Source organism: Bacillus rossius, chromosome 17, assembly GCF_032445375.1.
Source record: "Bacillus rossius redtenbacheri isolate Brsri chromosome 17, Brsri_v3, whole genome shotgun sequence".
NCBI classification, from domain to species: domain Eukaryota; kingdom Metazoa; phylum Arthropoda; class Insecta; order Phasmatodea; family Bacillidae; genus Bacillus; species Bacillus rossius.
The window spans coordinates 30,571,502-30,593,129 of record NC_086344.1 but is presented as its reverse complement, the minus strand read 5'-3'; the positions used below and the strand labels follow the sequence as shown (position 1 = coordinate 30,593,129).

The 21,628-nt window shown below is 38.1% G+C and overlaps 1 protein-coding gene across 5 annotated transcripts in view; it reads right to left on the bottom strand.

Moving 5' to 3' along the window:
* The window catches only part of LOC134540940 (rho GTPase-activating protein Graf), a 189,710-nt gene that overhangs the window by 54,631 nt on the left and 113,451 nt on the right, over window positions 1-21,628 (bottom strand). For all 5 annotated transcript variants that reach the window (XR_010076533.1, XM_063384024.1, XM_063384021.1 and 2 more), the window contains exons 3-5: window positions 19,829-19,900; window positions 18,288-18,389; window positions 3,552-3,662 (exon numbers count right to left, since the gene is read on the bottom strand). Coding sequence is in view for 4 of the 5 variants with exons in the window: in XM_063384024.1 (XP_063240094.1) it covers window positions 3,552-3,662; window positions 18,288-18,389; window positions 19,829-19,900 (285 nt within the window). In the remaining variant the exon portion in view is untranslated. The remainder of the gene's footprint in view (window positions 1-3,551; window positions 3,663-18,287; window positions 18,390-19,828; window positions 19,901-21,628) is intronic.

Below are 21,628 nucleotides of genomic sequence, written 5' to 3'. Positions count from 1 at the left end.
AATCTGGGACAATATATACTTCCATAATCAGGGAGCTTTTAGAAAATCAAGTGACTTTGGGTATTGAGTAGCATGGAGGTAATTCCTTGGGGGTTGAAGGGGGGGTTGGGGGTGGGGTGGGAAGGGAACGCACCCCTGGAATTAAAAAGCTTCTCACCGAGGGGCCTGCTTGCATTTGCAAAATCGCAAAAGGAAATGATAAATGTATCCTGCAGGACCACCAAAGGGAATCCTTTAGTTTTTCACCCCTGCCCCAGAAGAGAACAAACACATTTTACCATGTATAAAAATTAATAACTGCACTCTCTGAAGAACACTTTCCATATGATGTGATAGCAAGGTTGGAAAAAAACCAGGTCTAAAAAAAAAAAAAAAACAAATAAACAACCTGTTTTTTTTTTATTTATTTGAACCAGTATTTTTTATTACAATGGTTGCTTTGGTTCTCAGTATGTTCAAATGACCAGCCATTCAACATCCAACTTTCTGCCACTCATGTTGAACCAGAAAAGTTGTAACATCAAAGAACTGAAGTCCAGCAAATCTCCACATCTGACCGGGACTCAACCACGGAAAGTGTATTTCCCCAGCAGGAGGAGGATTCTCCATAGAATGGGGATTTACAGTACAGCTGGGGATTTCCCAATACATAGGACAGTTCTTTTTAAATAATAAATTGATTTATTTCCTATTTTTTTTTTTTTACCCTTTTGACAACAATTTACTAATTAATTTAATTTTAGATTTAGCTGCTTATAATTTACCACATATTCATATAATTTTAATAATAAGATCTTTATTAATATATGATTATTTGTTCCCATAAATCACAAGAAAAAATAATGAGCAAACTATTGTTGTTATCAGGGTGGATCCTCTGAAAATCAAGACTGTGAACCCAAATTTTTTTTTTAATTTTTTTATTTATTTTTTACTTCAACTGACAACTCATCTCTGGACTGTTGGCTCTGTTTCAAAGGTTTCTTGATTAATTACACATGAGTTGAATTCTATATCACTGAAATCTTAGTCTATATATATATATATATAATGAAAATGGTCTTCGTTTGAGGCTCAATCACGCCTAAACCACTGATCGTATCGACATGAAACTACCACCATTCGATGCGAAATTTTTCCTATATGGTTTATGGCTATTTATTTTTTGAATTCTAATGTTCCTTCATTTTTTTTATTGCTGTTTTACTTTTATGAACATTTATCCCACTAATAAAAACAAAAGACAAGCATTTTCTCTTGATTCTTTTGTTTTCATGGATTTCAACGGAGTTTACTAAACGGATTATGTTCTTTTACATTCAGCTAAGAAGCCACAGCGTAGCGTGGCAGGGTACAGCTAGTATATATATATTTTTAATTCAGCATCATTAATGCCCAATTTTTTCGTTTCTCATTACTGGATTATTAATTTTACCTACTGATGTGTATTTAATGCCGTTTTTGGACATATGCCATTGCAGTTTTACACTGTTTTGTCATAGAAAAGCTGAGAAAAAAAAATGCATTAAATCAAAATTAACCATTGCATGAAACACTTAAAGAATGTATTGAAGTGTAGTCGAAGTGATGAAGTTACAATGGAAAATGAAGTCCTACCTAGTGCGAAGTTCAGGTTAAGTTCAATTAGGTTCTTATATGCATGAATGTAGAAAATTAATATATTTATAACACAAGATACACAGGTCATGATTATTATTAAGAATATTATAAAATGATCATGAAAGATAAATTTTTTCTGTAATATGCAAATTTCTATCTTATAAATAACGGTGCTTTCTTGCATTCGACTTGACCAATGAGAACGCAGCTAATGTGCTCCCGAGTGTTCTGTGATTCGCCGGAAAAAGAGCGACGCAACGTCAGGCATTATTCCACCAACCATAACAGGCCAGAATGCTAGTGAAATAGGACGCGTCTATAGTGCGGGGCCAGAAGTTTCGTTAAAATAAGTCACACATACACGTATATTAATTTTATTAAATACACTTTACCCACATATCAAGTTTGTACGAAAGACACACTTATATTAACACACGTGCAAACCAGTTTTAAATACAGACTTCTTGGAAAAACAATTCCTGCAGCTTGTGTGTATGAGGTATGCCGGGCTAAAATGGCGAGGAAACATATGATTGCAGCCCACAAAGAATTAATAATAGAATTTCCAGTGTAATCTTTCCGTGACCTTCTGTAGCTAAGTTGCTATGATTTTCTTGTTCTGTCTTTGCTTTTGACGTGATTAACGTCTTATAAATCGATGAACGCCGGCTGCACGCACGAAAAAGCATGACTCATTGTCACACGTTCCGCCTGAGCCGAGCGTGCACGAACCGGCCAACCACCGTGCGAGAAAATCTTCTATAATATCAAACAGGTTAAGGCGGGCCTTTTTTAAAAGCGGCAAAATTTTAAAAAAAATTTGATTTATTTGTCCAATTTCGTCATTTCAAACTAACAATTCATTGACTTTGATTTGATTTCAGTTTATTTCTATAACTAATTGTTCGTGATAATATTCAAACAAATTATTTAAATTAAATTTTGCAAAAAAAAAAAAAAACTGTAAATAATATTTGAAAATTAAAAAAAACTATGCAAAAGTATTCTTATATCGAAAACTTTATTACCAACCGGCTAGACCGCTACTGAATCATGTAATGAAGCTATGCTATTGATATAAATAATCTCTGTTTATTAAAATATTAACTTTTAAGTTAGCTGTCACTGCTGTACGCTGTAAGCATGTTTAAAAGATTTAAGTGGGGAGAAATAGGTTCCGTAAACCCCATATTTATCGTAAACCGACTTTACAGACAACCTCCTATTTTTTTTCTTCTCCCCCTTGAACGCATCCCAAATACACCAAACTTATTCATAATGTGTTACAATATTTTTTTTAAACATTGTGCAAAAGATCCCGGGTGTAATTTGAATTATTATGTGTAACTGTAAAACACCATTGTTCGTACAATATTGTATTTTTTTAAATTCAACATTACTTTTGTGTGACCGTGCCGATGGTGCTGAAAATCGGTGGAACGATCGTTAAGTTACACAATATTAATAATTAAAAAAAAAAAAAAACATGATTGATTTCTTCTACCCCCTCGAACGCGTCTCTTCCGGGGGGGAGGGGGGGCGAGAGAGAGAGAGAGAGAGAGAGAGAGAGGGAGGGAGGGAGGGAGAGAGGGAGGGAGAGAGAGAGAGAGAGAGAGAGAGAGAGAGAGAGAGAGAGAGAGAGAGAGAGAGAGGGAGGGAGGGAGGGAGAGAGGGAGAGAGGGAGGGAGGGGGAGAGAGAGAGAGAGAGAGAGAGAGAGAGGGGAGGGAGGGAGGGAGAGAGGGAGGGAGGGGGAGAGAGAGAGAGAGAGAGAGAGAGAGAGAGAGAGAGGGAGGGAGAGAGGGAGGGAGGGAGAGAGAGAGAGAGAGAGAGAGAGAGGGAGGGAGGGAGGGAGAGAGGGAGGGAGGGGGAGAGAGAGAGAGAGAGAGAGAGAGAGAGCCCTGCTCCCGAGACGCCACGGCGAAGCACTCACCGTCTCCACAAACTCGAACTTCTTCCGCTCCTGGACCTCCTGCAGCAGGAACACGTACTCGAGGCTGGCTTGCACAAAGTGCCTGTGCTCCATCACAAGAGCCGCGTCCGCCTAAGGGCAAGCACACGGTCACATCTCCGCACGGCAGCGAGAACCCCCCTGTTCGTGCAAAACCACTCACTCACAATTCATCGATGCGGAAACTCTCAAAACACCCCCAACTTCCTCGAATCCAAAATCCCGAAAGAGTACCTCGAATACACCCCCTCAAATCCGAGTCCAGGTGCCACATGTCAAAAAAAAATTATATACAAGGAAATAAAAAAATATATATATTTAATCTACGGTGCTGAAACACTCAATCCTACAAATGTTTTGTCTCGCAAAACTAAATTTCCAGGATCAGTAATCTTATTTATAAGTTACCTGTTAAAATTACAGTATCTTGGGGATCTTTCCCCTCTAAAATCGAATCCTTCGAATACCAAGGACTCTCATTAATACAAAGTGTTTTCACAGTCCCTAGAAATTACATAGGAGTTATAGTGCTCTTATGATTTTTAATACAAATATCCCAGAAGATGTGAAGAAACAATGTAAAGTTTCAGATATAATAATAATTCATTATAGTTTGGGGGGAAAAAAGTTTGGAAATTTTTTTCTTCTAAAATAATGGTAGTATATCCTTATGTGAGTAATTTTTAAACTCTAATTAATGTTTTTTTTGTTTGAATTTTTAAATATTGTTGAAATCTTTTGTCTCAATTAAATTTTATATAACAAATTATTACTGCAAGAAGTGGAACTAACAAGGGTAGAAAGACAAAATGTCATTACTTTTTTTAATAGATATACTATCAAATCCATTAGAATTTATTGTAAAACTCCTAAACTTTATCTAAAACCTTTGTTGACTAAAACAATTTTTGATGAAATGATTTTACCCTAAAAACAGGGGTTTAAATAAAAAAATAAAAACTTTATTAGTGTCAACATTGTCTGAATTTATTAATAACCATCTCAATAGTATCTTAAACCTTTGTCCAAAAAAAATCCATACGACCATGTATTAAAGCAAGGGATAAAAAATAGTGTTTGGAGGTCAAAAATAATTGCATAACTACCTTAGTAGGCATAATATCAAATTCATTAAGACTTTTAATGCTGGATGCATTAAGTTAAAAACATTGAAAATATTCTCGCTGCATGGAATATGAGAAAATGTTAAATTGATATTTTTGGATATTTGCGAACATATAGGAAGTAATGTAGGCTACAATAAGTTCTTAAAATGATCCAGGTGTTTATAGAAGTTTCCAAAATATTTCCAGAAGAAATATGTACTTCGAAATCTACCTACGCCTGTAGGCTGTGCCAAAAAGGATTTTTTTTTATTTCAACCATGTAATATCTTCACCTAAATAAAATTTCACTGGAAGCAAAATATTAAAAAACTTAAGAATGCTGACTGTTACGAATGCATACCTTTTAACAAAACTCATTTTGGTTTTTAAAAGAATATAAAAAATAAAATAAAAATTCTCTCGTGCAAGACCAGAAATACCAGATAATCGAGGACATCAAATCATAACTCAAAGCCATTTGATAAAGGTATAAACTTACTTATTACCACAAAATTAAAAAAAAACAGATAAACAATTTTAAAAATAAATACTGAAACAATTTCTATTAAAACACTCTTTCTATTCTTGGAATATACTCTTTAATTTACTACAAGATAGAGACTTAGAACTGTAGTTTAACTGACAATATTATTAGTTTTACACCAATAATAATAATTAAACTTTTTGATACTATACTAATAAGTATTTAAGAAAATGTGACCAAGACTTAACTCACATCTTTATTATGTACACTGTAAACATATATTTCAAGAAATGTACTGTTTATAGTATTTTCAGAGGGTAGATGGGTTTTTCTAAAATTTCATTTATGTAAACAGTAATGAACGTGCCTTTAATTATATTGTGTGATCATTGATGTGTTTGTATTTCGGAGTGTTCAACTCAACATGGGATCCATGAAAAAAAAAAATCGCTTTTATAATCCAGTTTGGCTGAAGCCACTGTTACACGAAGATAGAATGCATTCCGACGAACACCAGTCAACAACGCTATCAGCACTTTGTGTGGTTGTTACTTATCACACACAGATATGGAATTTTTCAGGTCTTACATACAGTGTTCAGGAATTTCTCCTCAAAATCGAGTCCGATCTAACAGAATTTCATGAAAATACGCCATTGCTGGTTTCAACTGTATGTCATAGAGAAACCACAAAAATGAACAGGAAAAATAAATGCACAAACACACAGAAAGCACACATAGAATTGTGTGGAAGGAATTACAGTAAACTCTCTATTATCCGCGCATGCTACGAAAAAATACAGCACAGAAATAAATCTGTATTTTATTACAAGTGAGCAAATTTGAACTCTACTGACGAGTGTACTGAGTGCTGAATACAGTAAAACGCCACAGGCCTTCTCAGAACTCGCGCAGTAGGCTGGCATGCGTTGCTATATTTGTCTCTGTCGCACTTTGTTTCTAGTCGTATCGTTGAGCACTTTTATGCTTACATTACTGAAATGTACTGTATGTTAATTATTCAGTAAAATACTAAAATTTTAGTATCATTTAAAATTTTTTACTGTTAATTGTAACTTTTACTGTACATAAATGTTTAGATTTTTAAGTTGAAATTAATGTTTCCTTTTTTGTTTCCCATCTTTGGCTCTTTTGCGGATTATCCGCGATGGCCCTGCCACTTAATTTCGTGGATAATCGGGAGTGTACTGTAGTTGGAAAAAAAAATTTCACAGCACTAAGAGTGTACAGTTGTAAAAAGAACAGAAAATACAGACAAACAACAATCTTGGATAACAGAGTGACAAACAGATGGATCCAACGACGATACAATAATGGATATGCAAAACCAGTGATAACACGATGACGCTGGTACAGACGAACACGCAGGCTTACTAAGATGAACAGTTGCGACTTTTCGGGAACTGACAACTGCTCCCGCCATCAGGCAAACTCGGTGGGGGTTGGGAGAAAAGGGAGGGGGGGGGGGGGGGGAACACATATATCACACATTCCATAGGTCCGCCATTCAACCACGCACCCCATTCCTCATAATAGAGTGATTCCACAAAAGTGTATTGACTCCCGGGTGTCTTGATGCGGTGGCTACAGGGACGGATCTAGGCTTTCCAGTGCCCGGGATACACCACACTCCCCAAACACCAATAAACATAACAAGCATAGTTTGTTTTGCACCCGTCAACATTACATGAACAATTTTATAAAACTCAATGTACTCACCAGTGTCATGTATTGCATTTATAGTAAAATTACATAGGTATAGTAATAATATATATTTACAGCAATATAATGAATGATCTTCATGGAAAACATGAGTTAACTAAAAAATATGTACCTCGGAGGCATAAGACACTATGTCACATAAAAATATTTTTCATGAGAGCATTTTAAAGAATTTTAAATGTTACATCACTTATTTTTTTAACTATTTTCTACCTAAAATATGTGAATTTTTGACATATCGTAGATCTTAATGTAGTATGTAACTAGAAAGAACGTCAAACAGCAGTAATGTTTATGGTCAAGAGTGCATATTTCCCGAAAGAGGACATGGTGTCTTAGACCTCTAAGGTACAGAAATATTAGTAGATAATTTTTGTATGATGATTTTTTTTTTCTATTTGCCTTTAATTTAACTTTTTGTAGTTCACAAAAAAAAATTGTGCCAACTTAAAACTCATTCTTTATTAACCCTCAACCCAAGATCCATCCTTGGGTGGCTACGGCCCGAGGCGCTCACCTTTGCTTCATATCGACCTTGCGGGCTCTCTCCGCGGCCACCTAGGGTTTCATGCACGGAGATAGCCCATCCTGCAGGACACAGTGGCTTGCAGGACCTGACTCGCCTTGCCGAGAGGATCCTAAAACCCTACCGTCCCTTCGACACTCCTCTGGCTTCCCAGCCGCTTCGCCCAAGGGCGGGGTTTCCGAAAAGCCCTCGTGTTCGGGAAACAAGACGCACACACCCTTCGAGGTGTCTCTCAAGCCCGTTTCACACAGGCCTCTTCCTTCAGCACGGAAATCACCACAGAATGAACTGAACCAAGCCTCAACTTTATATTCTAGTACGCGAGAAAAAAAAAATTGTGGAAAACCACACACAAGGTAAAATTTTATGTGCTCATTACTTCTGTCAGGAGGTTCAATTTAGAACTAAAAACTTATAAAATTTACAAATCTTAAATTTAGTGAAAAATTTATTCAACCATTCCTACAGTGCAGTATCAGGTTCTTTTTCACACGACACGAGTTCACCAAAAGTTGAGATGTTAACATTTTTCATCTTAAATTAAAAAAAAAAAAAAAAAAAAAAATGCTGGTTAACAATTTATCCAGGAATCTTGATAAATTTACGGGTACTAAGTTCGCTTATTTATTTTAAACATGAACCCACAAGATTATCCTGTTACACAAGCAAAATTTATTCAAAAAACTGGTTAAGACTAGCGTGGAACAAAGAAAGAAAACAAACAAACAAACACAGGTGTGCTGGCACTGTTTATACCGACTGCCAGAACTCGGGAAGTCGAAATAAGACGTAGTTCACCAACTAAGTTCCAGCTGTACGAGATTTACGGAAAACAACTCGTTCGTTTGTCCGAGGTTGAAATTCGTGGTCGAAATATGTCCGTTAGACGGCGCGAAGGGACCCCGCGAGAGAAATGTGTCCGTGAGCTACGGGAACGCCGCGGCCAAATGTCCAGACAGACGCGTCTGGACGCCGCCTCTACACCGCACACGTATGTATGGCGTCGGTTGTGGCGCGCGCGAGGCCAAACCCGTTTTCAACCCCAGCGGCGTCGGCGGTGAAGTAGAAGGGGGAAGGGGAGGGGTGAAGCGTCCGAATGTCGCGTGGGGGTCTCGCAGGGCGCATGCGCGTCGAGAATCGATACTCCCGGGTAGGAAGGGAGGGAGGGACGCGACCGTGTTTCGTGACGGGCCGTGCGATAAGGGGACGCGACAACCCCCCCCCCCTGTCCACCCCCTAACCCACCCTACACCGACCAACCCCCACTCCCCTCCCACCGCTTCCCCTACGGTGATTCGATGCGACACGTGGCGACGGTACACGGTGAATGGGGAGGCCCCCTTTTTCGCGCGACGCCCCCATTCACTCCTGTGGGGGTGGCATCCCTCCCTCCCTCCCTCCCTCCCTCTCCCCCTTCTCCCACAAAGTCTATTCTCTGAGGCCTTTTTTATACAGCGTGTTCCGGAAACTACACACACTATACACAGCTGTACCTGCAGGCATGAAATTTGCGGGCATGAATATCACGCGATAAGATTTTCGAGGCTAGACAGAAAAAAAAAATAATTTTCTGTACATTTACATAAAGATTCCTCTGGAAACCAGTTCCCAAGAAATAGTTTGTAATAATACAAAAAAATATATACATTGTAAATTTGTACAATACAAGTGGCTATAGATATTTTTTGCATATATGAAATACATTTTGGAGATAATATTGATTATTTCATACCTACGAATATTGGCGCTTAATTTTAATTTATGTTTTATTGCCATATTTTTTTTGAAGTTATACTTCTTTAGGCGCGTTATGAAAAAATGATGATAGTTAAATTTTAAGATGCGCGCGCATCACTGTAACACAGTCTCGAAAAAAAGCTACCAACAAAATATAAATAGAACCTCTATTAGTCACGCATGTTGGCACGCTCATCGCCTCTGATCACTGTTTTCATATTTATAATATTTATCCACATGTTTCTAGTTTCTACATTCAAAACACGTGTTTTAGTTTCATACAAGTGCGAATTATATATGTGCTAATAAATTATATTCAGTAGTGATTTAAATGGAATATTATGATTAATATTATTTACTATTCGTAAATATTAGTAAAAAAAATTGTGCCTTTATACTTTTTCAAGTGCTCCAATATAATTGAGGTTAACTATCCCTATATTATTTATTGATATAAATTAAAATATTATTATTTAATATAATTAAAAACAAATATTATTAAATTATTAATGTTAAATATTTATTATTGGTTATTTAATATTTACAAAATAAAGAAATAAATTTAATTAAACATTTAATAAAAAATGTGATAAAAATTAAAATCGAACGTAAAATTAAAATATTAATTTTTAATATTAATTATTAAATTGAATTAATAATAAATATTTATAAAAATAAATTAACAAATTTAATGAAAATTTTTGATAAAAATGAAAAGTGAAATATTACATTAAGAAAATAATAAATATTTAAAAAATGAATAAACTTAAATTAAAATTTTGAATTTATAATTAAATTTATTTATTTTCTTTTAAAATATTAAATAATCAATGTTAATTTTTAAAAATTAAGAATCTTATAAGATTTAGTACCAATTATGTCATATATATTTATTATTCTCTAAAATTTATTTATTTTATTTTTCAAATTTAAACTGAACTTTATTGACTGTGTTGACTATCTTTTTCCAACCTTTTATTATTTTCATGCAATTAATAACTATTTTTTAATGATGCCAAAGATGTATAACTTCTCACGCGCGTACATAAGTACACGCACCCATTTTTTTTAAACCATGGAAAAGATAATCGAATGTTCAAGGAACGGTTTACAAATAACTAACTATTGGAGGTACTGGGACAACAACAAGAATCCGAACCCAGTATTTCTGCGAACACAATTTTGCAGTGATACAGTTGTTTTCGCGGAAATGTACAAATGTACAAATTATCTTAATTTTTACGTGAATATTTCTGTTCAATTTCTGTAAAGTCGGTTTACGGACGATAATTTTACGTGATAACGTCATAAGAAAACATTGATGAAATTATTGCATACCTTGACCTGTTTGATATTATAGAAGATTTTCTCGCACGGTGGTTGGCCGGTTCTTGCACGCTTCGGCTCAGGCGGAACGTGACAAATGAGTCATGATTTTTTCCGTGCGTGCAGACGGCGGTCATCGATTTATAAGACGTCATCACGTCAAAAATACAGTGCAGTCATCATCATCATCATCATCATCATCATCATCATCATCATCATCATCATCATCATCATCATCTACTAATTCCAGCCCGCGACCAAGTCAGCACCATCGACCTCTGTATCTCCAACATTCCTCTGCCTTCTCTCTGTACAGTTCTTCTCCTCTCTCTCCTGCTCTCCTTTAACCATCTGCTCTTCTCACCCCTTCCTTGGGGGTCTTCTTCTTCTGTACTTACAACTCCATTGTTTTCCTAGGCAGCTTTACTTTTCCCATTCCCTGCACATGGCCATACCATCTCATTCTCGCCTTTACTATGATCTCATCCAAGACCTGCACTCCTTCTCTTGCTTGCACTATCTCATTCCTGATCCTGTCTCGCTTAGTAACTGACACACATACGAGGTGTGATAAAAAAAAAATACGGCGAATGAATTTTTACAGCAACAACTTCTGACGGTACACATATCTGAACTAGAAAGCCCGGTAACCTGATCCGTTGAGAAAGGCCAGTGTCAAGTTTGAACAAGTTGTGAGTTGTCAGTCGGCTTGCAAGGCCGGAAGAGTGAGGTCGCGTTTACCGTGTCACGCGCTTCATGGATAGACACCCGGAGATTTATTTATTAATTTTTTAATTAATTTTTTTAATCCTAACCTAAATTAAAACTAAGTGTATTTGGGAGGGGTATGGGTTAGGTAAAGACTCTAAGTGCGTCTCAGGCCGAAGCCTATACGCTCTAATCATGCAGGAGAGGTAGCATTCATCATGTGCTAGGAGCGGGGATTGGCCAGCCATGGCTGCGATTGGCGCCACGACTAACTCCCCTCACTGACTATACTAGACTAACAACTAGATAAGTTGGGCCCAGGTAAAACCTGCATGGACACAGGGAAAACCCTGGGCACTTACATGCGGGATTAGGGTTACCAGACACTGATAACAAAAAAGGAGGACATTCACCTCGCAAAAGGAGGACATTTCACTAAAAAGGAGGACAATGTATATATATATATTTTTTTAAAAAGCCGTGAATTAATTACAATGGAGTACGATATTTTACAATGTTTTGGCATTTAATACAGTTTCAGTATAAAGAATCAAACAAACTACGCATATACAACATATTAAAAACACGTGCTTCTGCATGTGCTGTCATAGAACTACTTACTAGTGGGGTGACTCTGCGGACAGCGCATTACCGCGCACCGCGCGCTTTACTCAGAGTGTAACTGCAGGAATTATCTCACTTTATAAAAAAGCCGGACATTTTGGAGCATTAAGGAAAATCCCGCCGGACGCAAAAAAATATATAAAAAGGAGGACATGTCCTCCTTTTGCCGGACGTCTGGTAACCCTATGCGGGATGCAAAAATTCATGCATTATTGGCAAGCAGGTTGAATACGGGAACAGAAGGATGTTTCGGGATGAAGAGTTGGTCAGAGTAGAAAAGAGTCTACCATGCGGGGATTGGGGGCTTGCACATTATTGTGCGCATTGTTTGGGCAGTACTGGTTGTTTCGGGGGCGACTTTAGTCGTTTCCCGCCAGGCTGCCAGCCAGCCAAGTGAAGTGAAAACTTAAGATTTAAATTTTAACTATATGACCTCAGCTCCCAGGTTGCCCCAGTCGCCGCTGCCGTTTCCCGCGAAAAGGACGGAGATCAGGTTGCGGACGGTGCAGAGAACTCGTTCCCTTGAGCAGGCTCCACGTGGCGGCGTGCGGCTCAGGTTGAACCCTGCGCCCGACGCCACCCGACATACGGGCATCTAGCAAGGGCAAACAACGGGGTTTGGGCTTACTGTTGTGGACCGCGCTATAAGCCATGTTCGCAAAAAAACGGTGTTTTTTTTTAAGTACTTATTATTTTAATTACTTGTATAAATCAGTATCGTTAAACTGTGTTAAAAATTAGTGTTGTTAATTAATCATTATTGATTGATCAATACTTATTGTTATCATGAGTGAGTAAAAATTTTGTTGAGACATATTTATTTAGAAAATTGTCCTCTTTCTCTTTCTCTCTCTCTGTTTTACCCATTAAGTTATGCTGTGCCCTATGTGGGCGCCCTTTCCTTCTAGCATTTGTCTTGTAATTATTTAAAACAATCGTTAAAACGACGCCTGCGGGGTTTGCTGCCCGCAATGCTTGCGCGCCAAACGAGCGGTCTAACAGCCAGGGGATCAGCGGTTCTGCTAAGAAAATAAGGGTCCCAAGGAGGGAAAAAAAAGTTTCTATCGTCACCAACTGGAGATGACGTCATACTGCAAGGAGGCCATTGCTGCAAACACATAGGAGAGTGTTCTAGGACGTTCTCTTCTGAGCCGATTGACGCTGCTTTGGGTATATAACCCCCTGGAGAAGTGTAATCGTATACACTGTCACACTGCCCATGTAATTTCATAAATATATTATCATTCTTATTGCATAGTGAATTTGACATTGATATTAGCATTGTATTTTAATATTTTCATGAGTATGGGTAATTTCTTTGTCCCTTTTTTAATGATTTCCTTTGGAGTACGATGGGCCATATTTATACGACGATCTAATCGTGCTGACAATTGCTTTGTTTGCCTATGTGCAACGCTTGTGAGGCACGATTAGTAATGTTAGATATGTCTGTTCCAGAGCCATCTCCAGGTAACATCCGGTATACGCTTCAGAAGCATTGAAGTATTGAATGAAAAATGGATTCATATCCCTTATTATTGGGAACTGGTACATTACTAGGGACTGGAAAAATTCGCGGTTTCAATGACCACTAGGATAGACTCCACGATTCTCTATGTACTCGGGCAACTATCACCTGGTCATTGGCTACCGACTCGGGACACTTGTTTACTGCGATTCTTATGATTCGATACTAATTTTGTTGAGTTTTTGCCATTGGCTCAGAGTCCTTCAGGTAAATTGCGGTTTGATCACTGACGCAGCATTAAGCCAAACGAGTTTGGATTCCCGCCTGTCTCGAAAGGAATCCGCAAATTTTTTCGGTCTCTATACAATACAAATTTTTATAAATATTGTGTTAAAAGTTACGGCGATGCCTTCGAGGTAATTTCAGTTGTCATCCGGCAACCCACCAGTGGCGACAGTTATACGCACGATTCGAGGTTTGAAATGCCAAAGAACGTAATGTGTACTAAAATGCAAGCACTATATACGTTTTCCCACCGAGAAACACAAATCCCCAAAAAGTTTTTTTTTGACGTAACAACGTCTAATAAATCGATGAACGCCGGCTGCATGCACGAAAAAGGATGACTCATTGTCCCGTTACGCTCATTGTACGCTTGCGCCGCATCTATCTCTCTTCCACTCGATTGGAACAACGGAACAACCATCGATTTGACTTTTTCGAAGCACATTAAACTTGAAACACTCCCATTCGTTTCCTACTTTTCCTATCATAGTCCTATCCTTAACAGAATAACACAGATTGGAAGAAGTTAAATAGCAAACATGTATAAAAGTTATGGTTAGAATAATCTGTTCGTCAAAGTAATAAACATATTTGAATTAATGAGTGCAAATAAAAATAAATTTACCAATTAAATTGTAGATTTCATTTCACTCCTTCTTTGTATACATACAAAATAGTGATAATTCAATAAAAAATGATTCAATTTTATTCATAAAAGTATGCAATCATTTCATCAATGTTTTGTTATGACGTCACGTTAAACTATCGTCCGTAAACCGACTTTACAGACAACCAATGTTTTTTTTTAATCCCTGACAGTCCCGACTTGAAAATCTTTGTAAGCATGATAAAGCATAATAAAAGCATAATAAGCATAAAAGCATAATAAAAAGCATAATAAAAGCTAAAAAAGCATAAAGCGTAATAAACCTTGTCATTTACATCTCCCCGTTTCAGTGTCGTCGTAGAATGGGGGGGCCTATGGAAGCTTGGTACAGTCAACAGTGTCGACGCTGTTTTTTTTTTTTTTCTCGCGTCGCGTCGCCTCTAAGCTAATTGCTCATTAACACGCGGGGTCGGGACAACCCCTCCTTCCCCTTCCTCCCCCCCCCCCAAAAAAAGTTTTCAATGAACAGAGGGGGGGAAGGGAAATTGCATACAGTCCCTGCCAAGCTCTGATGAAACAACCAACCCCCCTTTTCACGGAGAACTGGCACCGTCGAATCGCAAGGTTAATGACGTCTGTGGCGCGTCACACCTTTTAGATTGCATCCGTGCATTTAAAGGGGAAGCCTTCTTTTGACAGACGAGAGCCAAACGCCCGATCGTGCATCGGTTTTTTTTTGTTCATTGTAAAAGGTTAGGTTAGCTACATTATAAATACTTTAAAACATTGTGGACGGTTGATTTGCTTAGGATAGCTACATTAAAGACACTTGTGAAATCATGTAAACGGTTTCCTAGCCCTGGATAGATACATATTAAAAAGTTATTTGCTAAGCAACCATAAAATGATTTTACAGTATTTTTAATGTAGCTATACTTACCTAATATAACCAACCATCAACAAAAAGGTTTAAAGTATTTATAATGTAGCTAACCTATCCTAATCGACCGCAAAATTTAATGCCACAACCGGTTTATACAATGAGATAGAACGGGAAAAAAAAGCGAGCATGAACTTCGGGGAACTTCGGGTGTGGCTCTCTCGTCTGTGAAAAGAAGGCTTCCCTGCCATTAGCGCTATCCTTGTTTCGGGTGCTGTGTTGCCAGATGTACATGCCATAGAGCGCACACGTTTCAGACACAACTTTTTTTTAAAATGTAACTAGCTGCAGTACCCGGCGTTGCCCGGGCTGAACACAGGCTGATATATACTGTCCGCGAGTCAAAGCAATATGACAGTGCGGTGGACATACAGAAACGACACGCAATTGCTATTTGTACGTCCGTGACCTAATGATTTTCTGTAAACCAATGGCGATCGGTTGAAACGTTTAGAAGTTGATGCGCTGCAGCGTCATCTAGCAGCAAGCTACAAAAAAAAATGGATGATATAAAAACCTTCTCCATGAGAAAAACATTTCAATGTGCCATCTTCATGGCGAACGGTTTAACGGTGTCAAAGTTTATCAACGTCATACATACCAACATTCTAATATATATATAGTATATATAAATATATACTATATATAGTATATATAAATATATAAAAATTTATCTGAAACATTGTATTTTGGAAAGATTTTTTTTTTTGAATGGGAATTTTGAAAATGCATTATAAGTAGAGACAGGAAAAATTCGCGGGTTCGATGACCTCCAGGATAGACTCCAATATCCTCTACACACTCGGGCAAATGCCAACTGTTCATTGGCTGCTGACTTGTGAGTCGTCTCGACTGGGTGGCCTGTGATTCGACACTTCTATGAGTGAGGGTCTCTAATTGGCCCTCAGTCCTCCAGATTAACAGTGAACCAATGACAGGAGCAGCACTAAGGTATGATTATTTGAATTTTATCATAACACGAAATGAACCCGCGAATTTTTCAGGTCTATAATTATACGGAATACAAAATAGGAATCCTAATGTTAACAAGTCGGGTGGCACCAACCTAGGAAAAGTGTGTGCGCCATTTACTCTCTGCTGCAACGTAAGCGAGAGACAAGAGTTTTTAACGACCGTTCAAACACAAAAGAAAAAAAAAACGCTCAGCTGTTTCAAGGACGGTCTGTGTGAGGTAAGGTATCTCCACCAATAACGAACTCACCACTACATAATAATAATAATAAAAAAAATATTGTAAGCTAGTTTTCAGTAAGTGCCAGTATGTGTAGAGACCGGAAAAATTCGCGGATTCCTTTCGAGACAGGCTGCAATCCAAACTCGTTTAGCTTAATGCTGCGTCAGTGATTGGACCACAATTTACCTGAAGGACTCTGAGCCAATGGCAAACACTCAACAGAAGTAGTATCGAATCATAAGAACCGCAGTAAACAGGTGTCCCGAGTCGGTAGCCAATGACCAGGTGATAGTTGCCCGAGTACATAGAGAATCGTGGAGTCTATCCTAGTGGTCATTGAAACCGCGAATTTTTCCAGTCCCTAAGGAGGTATATGTAACATCGAACTTCGGTAACGTGCAAGTTAAACTGTGTTCTCATGTTGCAAATACATTTGTAATACGAAACTCTGGCACGAAATTATACGTAGAATTTTTAATAATAGTGCTGAGCGTCATACATATATATACACGGTAATTTTATTTTTAACTGCATTTCTGGACGCGAATCACAAGTAGTTTCCACACCCGCCGCTAGAATTCGCTGCCGGAGCAGCTACGTCAAGTATCGAATCATTCGAATTGCAGAGCGAAAGATTAAACTACATAATCAACAGCTCCAATAAAATAAGAAGAAAAAAACTTGAAAAATTCACGTGTTCTCGTGTTGCAAATACACTTATAATACGAAACTCGGATACGAAATTCGACGTAGGATTCTTAAAAGTAAAATATTAACCCGAATCATTTTCAAACACACATCATAACACTAAGTATATCTTAGTATATTTATTTTTAAGCTCAAACGACTGGAATCAGCCTGTGAATACTTCCTACAAACGAACCTTAACCTTATTGAACGAACCGATTTAACATTTAAGTTCTAACAGTAAAAATTTCATCACGAAATTTATTTTATTTTTTCATGGCGTCGAATATATGCAGGCTAACAAATTGTCGTGTCTCTTACAGTATGATGAACGCTGCTCTATCTCTACATTTCAATGTTAACTGAGGGTTTCAATGCCAGGATTAGAACGTATTTTTTAAGTTGTCATCACTTTAATTACTATAAATTATAACAAAAGATTAAAGGATAGTTTTATATTATAAAGGTTTTTTTTGACATGACAACGTCTAATAAATCGATGAACGCCGGGTACATGCACGAAAAAGTGTCCTGTTACGCACATTGTCCCGTTGCGCGAATTATTCCGTTACGCTGTGACCCGTTACGCTCATAGTTCCGTTACGCTGTGTACCGTTACGCTCATTGTTCCGTTACACTGTCGGCGAGTGCAGTAATAATAGGTTATGTTACAATTGACTAAAAAATTATGGTGATTCATATAATTGATGATAGATATTTGATTACAGTTTATTTATATGAAAACTTGTTCATAATTATTTTTAAACTTTATAGCTAAACGCCAGTTTTTAAAATTAATTACAAGTCATCTACACGTGAACTGTTTCGTCGACTGTTTATAAAGTGAAGTGAAAAGTTAATGTGGTTTTCATTGCTTATTACAACAACAATTTCGGCAATATAGGTTAATTATTCTTGCATTTTAAAAATCTGATTACTAGTATAATTTCAAGTATTTATTTTATTTTTATTAAAATAAAAATGATTCAATTTTATTCATAATGGTATGCAATCATTTCATAAATGTTTTGTTATGACGTTGTCACGTTAAACTATCGTCCGTAAACCGACTTAACAGACAACCAATTTTTTTTTAATATCTATGCGCGGTGTGTAAATTCTGCGATGTTCACGAAAGCAATATATACGGACGAATCACGCGGGTCCACCATTTTTTTTTGTTGAGATTCCTGAGACTTCCACAGATGGCACCACCCTACCAAACGCCATACACCCACCGAGAGCCAACACGCCACACGTCAGAAATACGGAACACACTCTACCTCCTTCAACACGGTGTCCTGCTTCTTCGTGGACAGGTTTAGGTACCGCTCCTGGCTCAAGCAGAATTTCCCTGTCTGCTTCTCGAACTTCTTCTTACCCTCCTGGAAAAAACAAAACGAACATAACATAATACATCCTACACACATGTACGACCCCACCCATCTATACAAATTCTAATAATGTTCGCAGGCTTTCACGGTCATTGTCTGAAGTAGCTTGGCTTCTGGGGTTGTAGCCGTGTCCTTGGCGAATAATTCACCGACGTTTCGGTCGACATTGCAGTCGCCATCATGAGGGAGCAGTTACCTACTGAGGTAAGTGCTGTACTGAGGTAAGTCGGTAACTGCTCCCTGATTATGGCGACTGCAATGTCGACCGAAACGCCGGTGAAATATTTGCCAAGGACACGGCTACAATCCAGAAGCCAAGCTACTTTATACAAATTCCAACCAAGTTACATATGTGGCTCAACTTTGCAACTTTTTGCCCGTAACCCACAGGGGGGAAAAAATATCAAAATGGCGAACGCCACTTTTAAGTCCACGCAGCCTTTTTTTTAACGTGCTTTTTTTTCTAAGCGCATATATACACACATATATATGTAACGTATTTCACCAGCAGTATCGGACTTGGGAGAGATCTACAAGTTTGGCCATACGACTATTTTTGTCGTAACTCCGCATCGCCATCGGTATACAAATACAAAATTAAGTATACAAATATAGGCTGTTCTTTGATCACTTCGTCGACTGCAAGTTCGTTGGAGAAGATTAAACTCGACAACAGTTAAAACGATCTTGGAGGAAGGAATTAGACATGACTTACATATACGGGAGGAACCAATATCGTGATTTTCCCCGGAGTTATATCGATTTGTGTTGGGGGAAGGGGGGGCAGTATGAAAATAAAAAAAAAACCTATCAGAGATGGGAACGGACCGAGATTCGAAGACGTGTCCTATGGGGTGCAAGTCCTAGGGTCTTGCCACTGGTGTCATATTGAAATAACATGAATTAAAACCATTTTATTTTAATGCATTGATCTTAAGTGGCCCGCCTCGTCAGGGGTGTGTGTATCTGTGCTAGCGAGGCGGGATGATAAGGCGCGACGCTCGCTGGTGCTTCTAGCGCGGTTGTCTCCTCTGGACTGGCGCGCAGTCTTCTCGTCGTGCATCGAGCGGCGACCGTGACATTACACGGCGGAGAAAGGAAGATACAGGTGTAATGCAAGTCCCTTGAGTGCTCTCAATAATCTGTACTGGTTGTTTTACGCCTAAATTTTACTCCGAAAACACGCCTTTTAGCCATTTTCACTCTTCTTAAAATACAGTTTATAAACCTTAATCCGAAATCAAAAGCACTTTTCGGCACTCAGCGAACTCTTGAAATGCTTTTCGTAAGCAGACCCCCACTCGGATATCTCGACTAGTTTTGAAATCGCGTTGTTTTACCTGTAGCTATGCGCACCGTGTGTGTGCCCGGGTGGGCGGGGGCCTTAAACTGATATTGAAAATTCAGGAACGCCTGCTTAGTGAACTTACCTTCACTCCCCCGATGTGTTCCTTCCGAAAGTTCTCCAGCGGCAGGATGATCTGATCGTAGGCCCGGTCTAACTGTAAGGCAAACAAAAACAAAACAATAAAAATCAATCAAAAAACACAGCAAAGACTTATATCTACAGCAGGTCCAGACCCAACCCTTCGGGGAATAAAAAAAAAAAAAATTGGTTGTCTGTAAAGTCGGTTTACGGACGATAGTTTAACGTGACAACGTCATAACAAAACATTGATGAAATGATTGCATACTTTTATGAATAAAATTGAATCATTTTTATTGTATTATCACTATTTTCTATGGATACAAAGAAGGAGTGAAATGAAATCTACAATTTAATTGATAAATTTACTTTTATTTGCTCTCATTAATTCAAATATGTTTATTACTTTAACGAACAGATTATTTTAACTATAACTTTTATACATCTTTGCAATTTTTCTCCACCAATCTGTGTTATTCTGTTAATGATAGGCCGATGATAGAAAAGTAGGAAACGAATGGGAGTGTTTAAAGTTTAATGTGCCTCGAAAAAGTCAAATCGATGGTTGTTCCAATCGAGTGGAAGAGAGATAGATGCGGCGCAAGCGTTAAATGAGCGTAACGGGACACAGCGCGTAACTGGACACTTTATCGTGCGTGCAGCCGGCGTTCATTGATGTATTAGACGTTGTTACGTCAAAAACATGAACCAACATGATTATAAAATAACATCAATTTAGCTATTTGAGGTCACAACGTTATCATTCTGGAAATAATACTGTAATCCGTAGCGGACAACATTAGTGAATTACAGCTCCCACATACACAGACACATCAGAAATGTGTGTTTCCGAGTACAGTATATAATTTAATGCCAGTTTGCATGCGTATTTTCATGTGTTTATTAACGTAAATACATATGCATACGTGACATGTCTTGACGAAATCAAACAATTGACTTATGAACAAAGTGCATATTGAAACAGTTAAATAAAAATAAAAACCAACCATAAAACGTCCAGTTTTTCTTTTCTCAAGCAAAATCATTACTTAAAGATTCTATTTGTAAAATTCCCTGAGATTTAAGTGTTACAAAAAGTGTTCTATTTAGATTCCAATAACCCCAATATATAGAATACTTACTCGTAAAAAAATTATATAATGGTTATACCGGACCCACCCTCTTCACAATGACTTGGCTACCTGGATGCAAATCGTTTTCGGTGGCAAAGTTTAACTTAGAACACGGTCCCACCTAGTCAGGGGCGTATCTGTGCTAGCGAGGCGGGATGATAAGCGCGACGCTCGCTGGTGCTTCTAGCGCGGTGTCTCCTCTGGACTGGCGCGCAGTCTTCTCGTCGTGCATCGAGCGGCGACCGTGACATCACACGGCGGAGAAATGAAGATAAAGGTGTAATGAAAGTCCCTAAAGTGCTTTCAAGAATCTGTACCGGTTGTTTCGCGCCTAAAAAATTACTCTGAAAACACGCGTTTTAGCCATTTTGAACTCTTCTGAAAATACAGTTTAGAAACTTAATCCGAAATGAAAAGTACTTTTCGGCCCTCGGCGAACTCTCAAATGCTTTTAGTAAGCAGACCCCCACTCGGATGTGTTGGGTAGGTTTGAAATCAGCGTTGTTTTTCCCTGAAGCTCTGCGCACCGTGAGTGTGCCCGGGTGGACTCCATCTAGCGGGGAAGCCTAAGATGTACATCAAGTTCTGTCCCTGCCCGAACACGCCCGAAAATTCACCTTCGGCCAACCTCGGGTTTATTTATATATACATTTATATTTCTCTGTTTATTT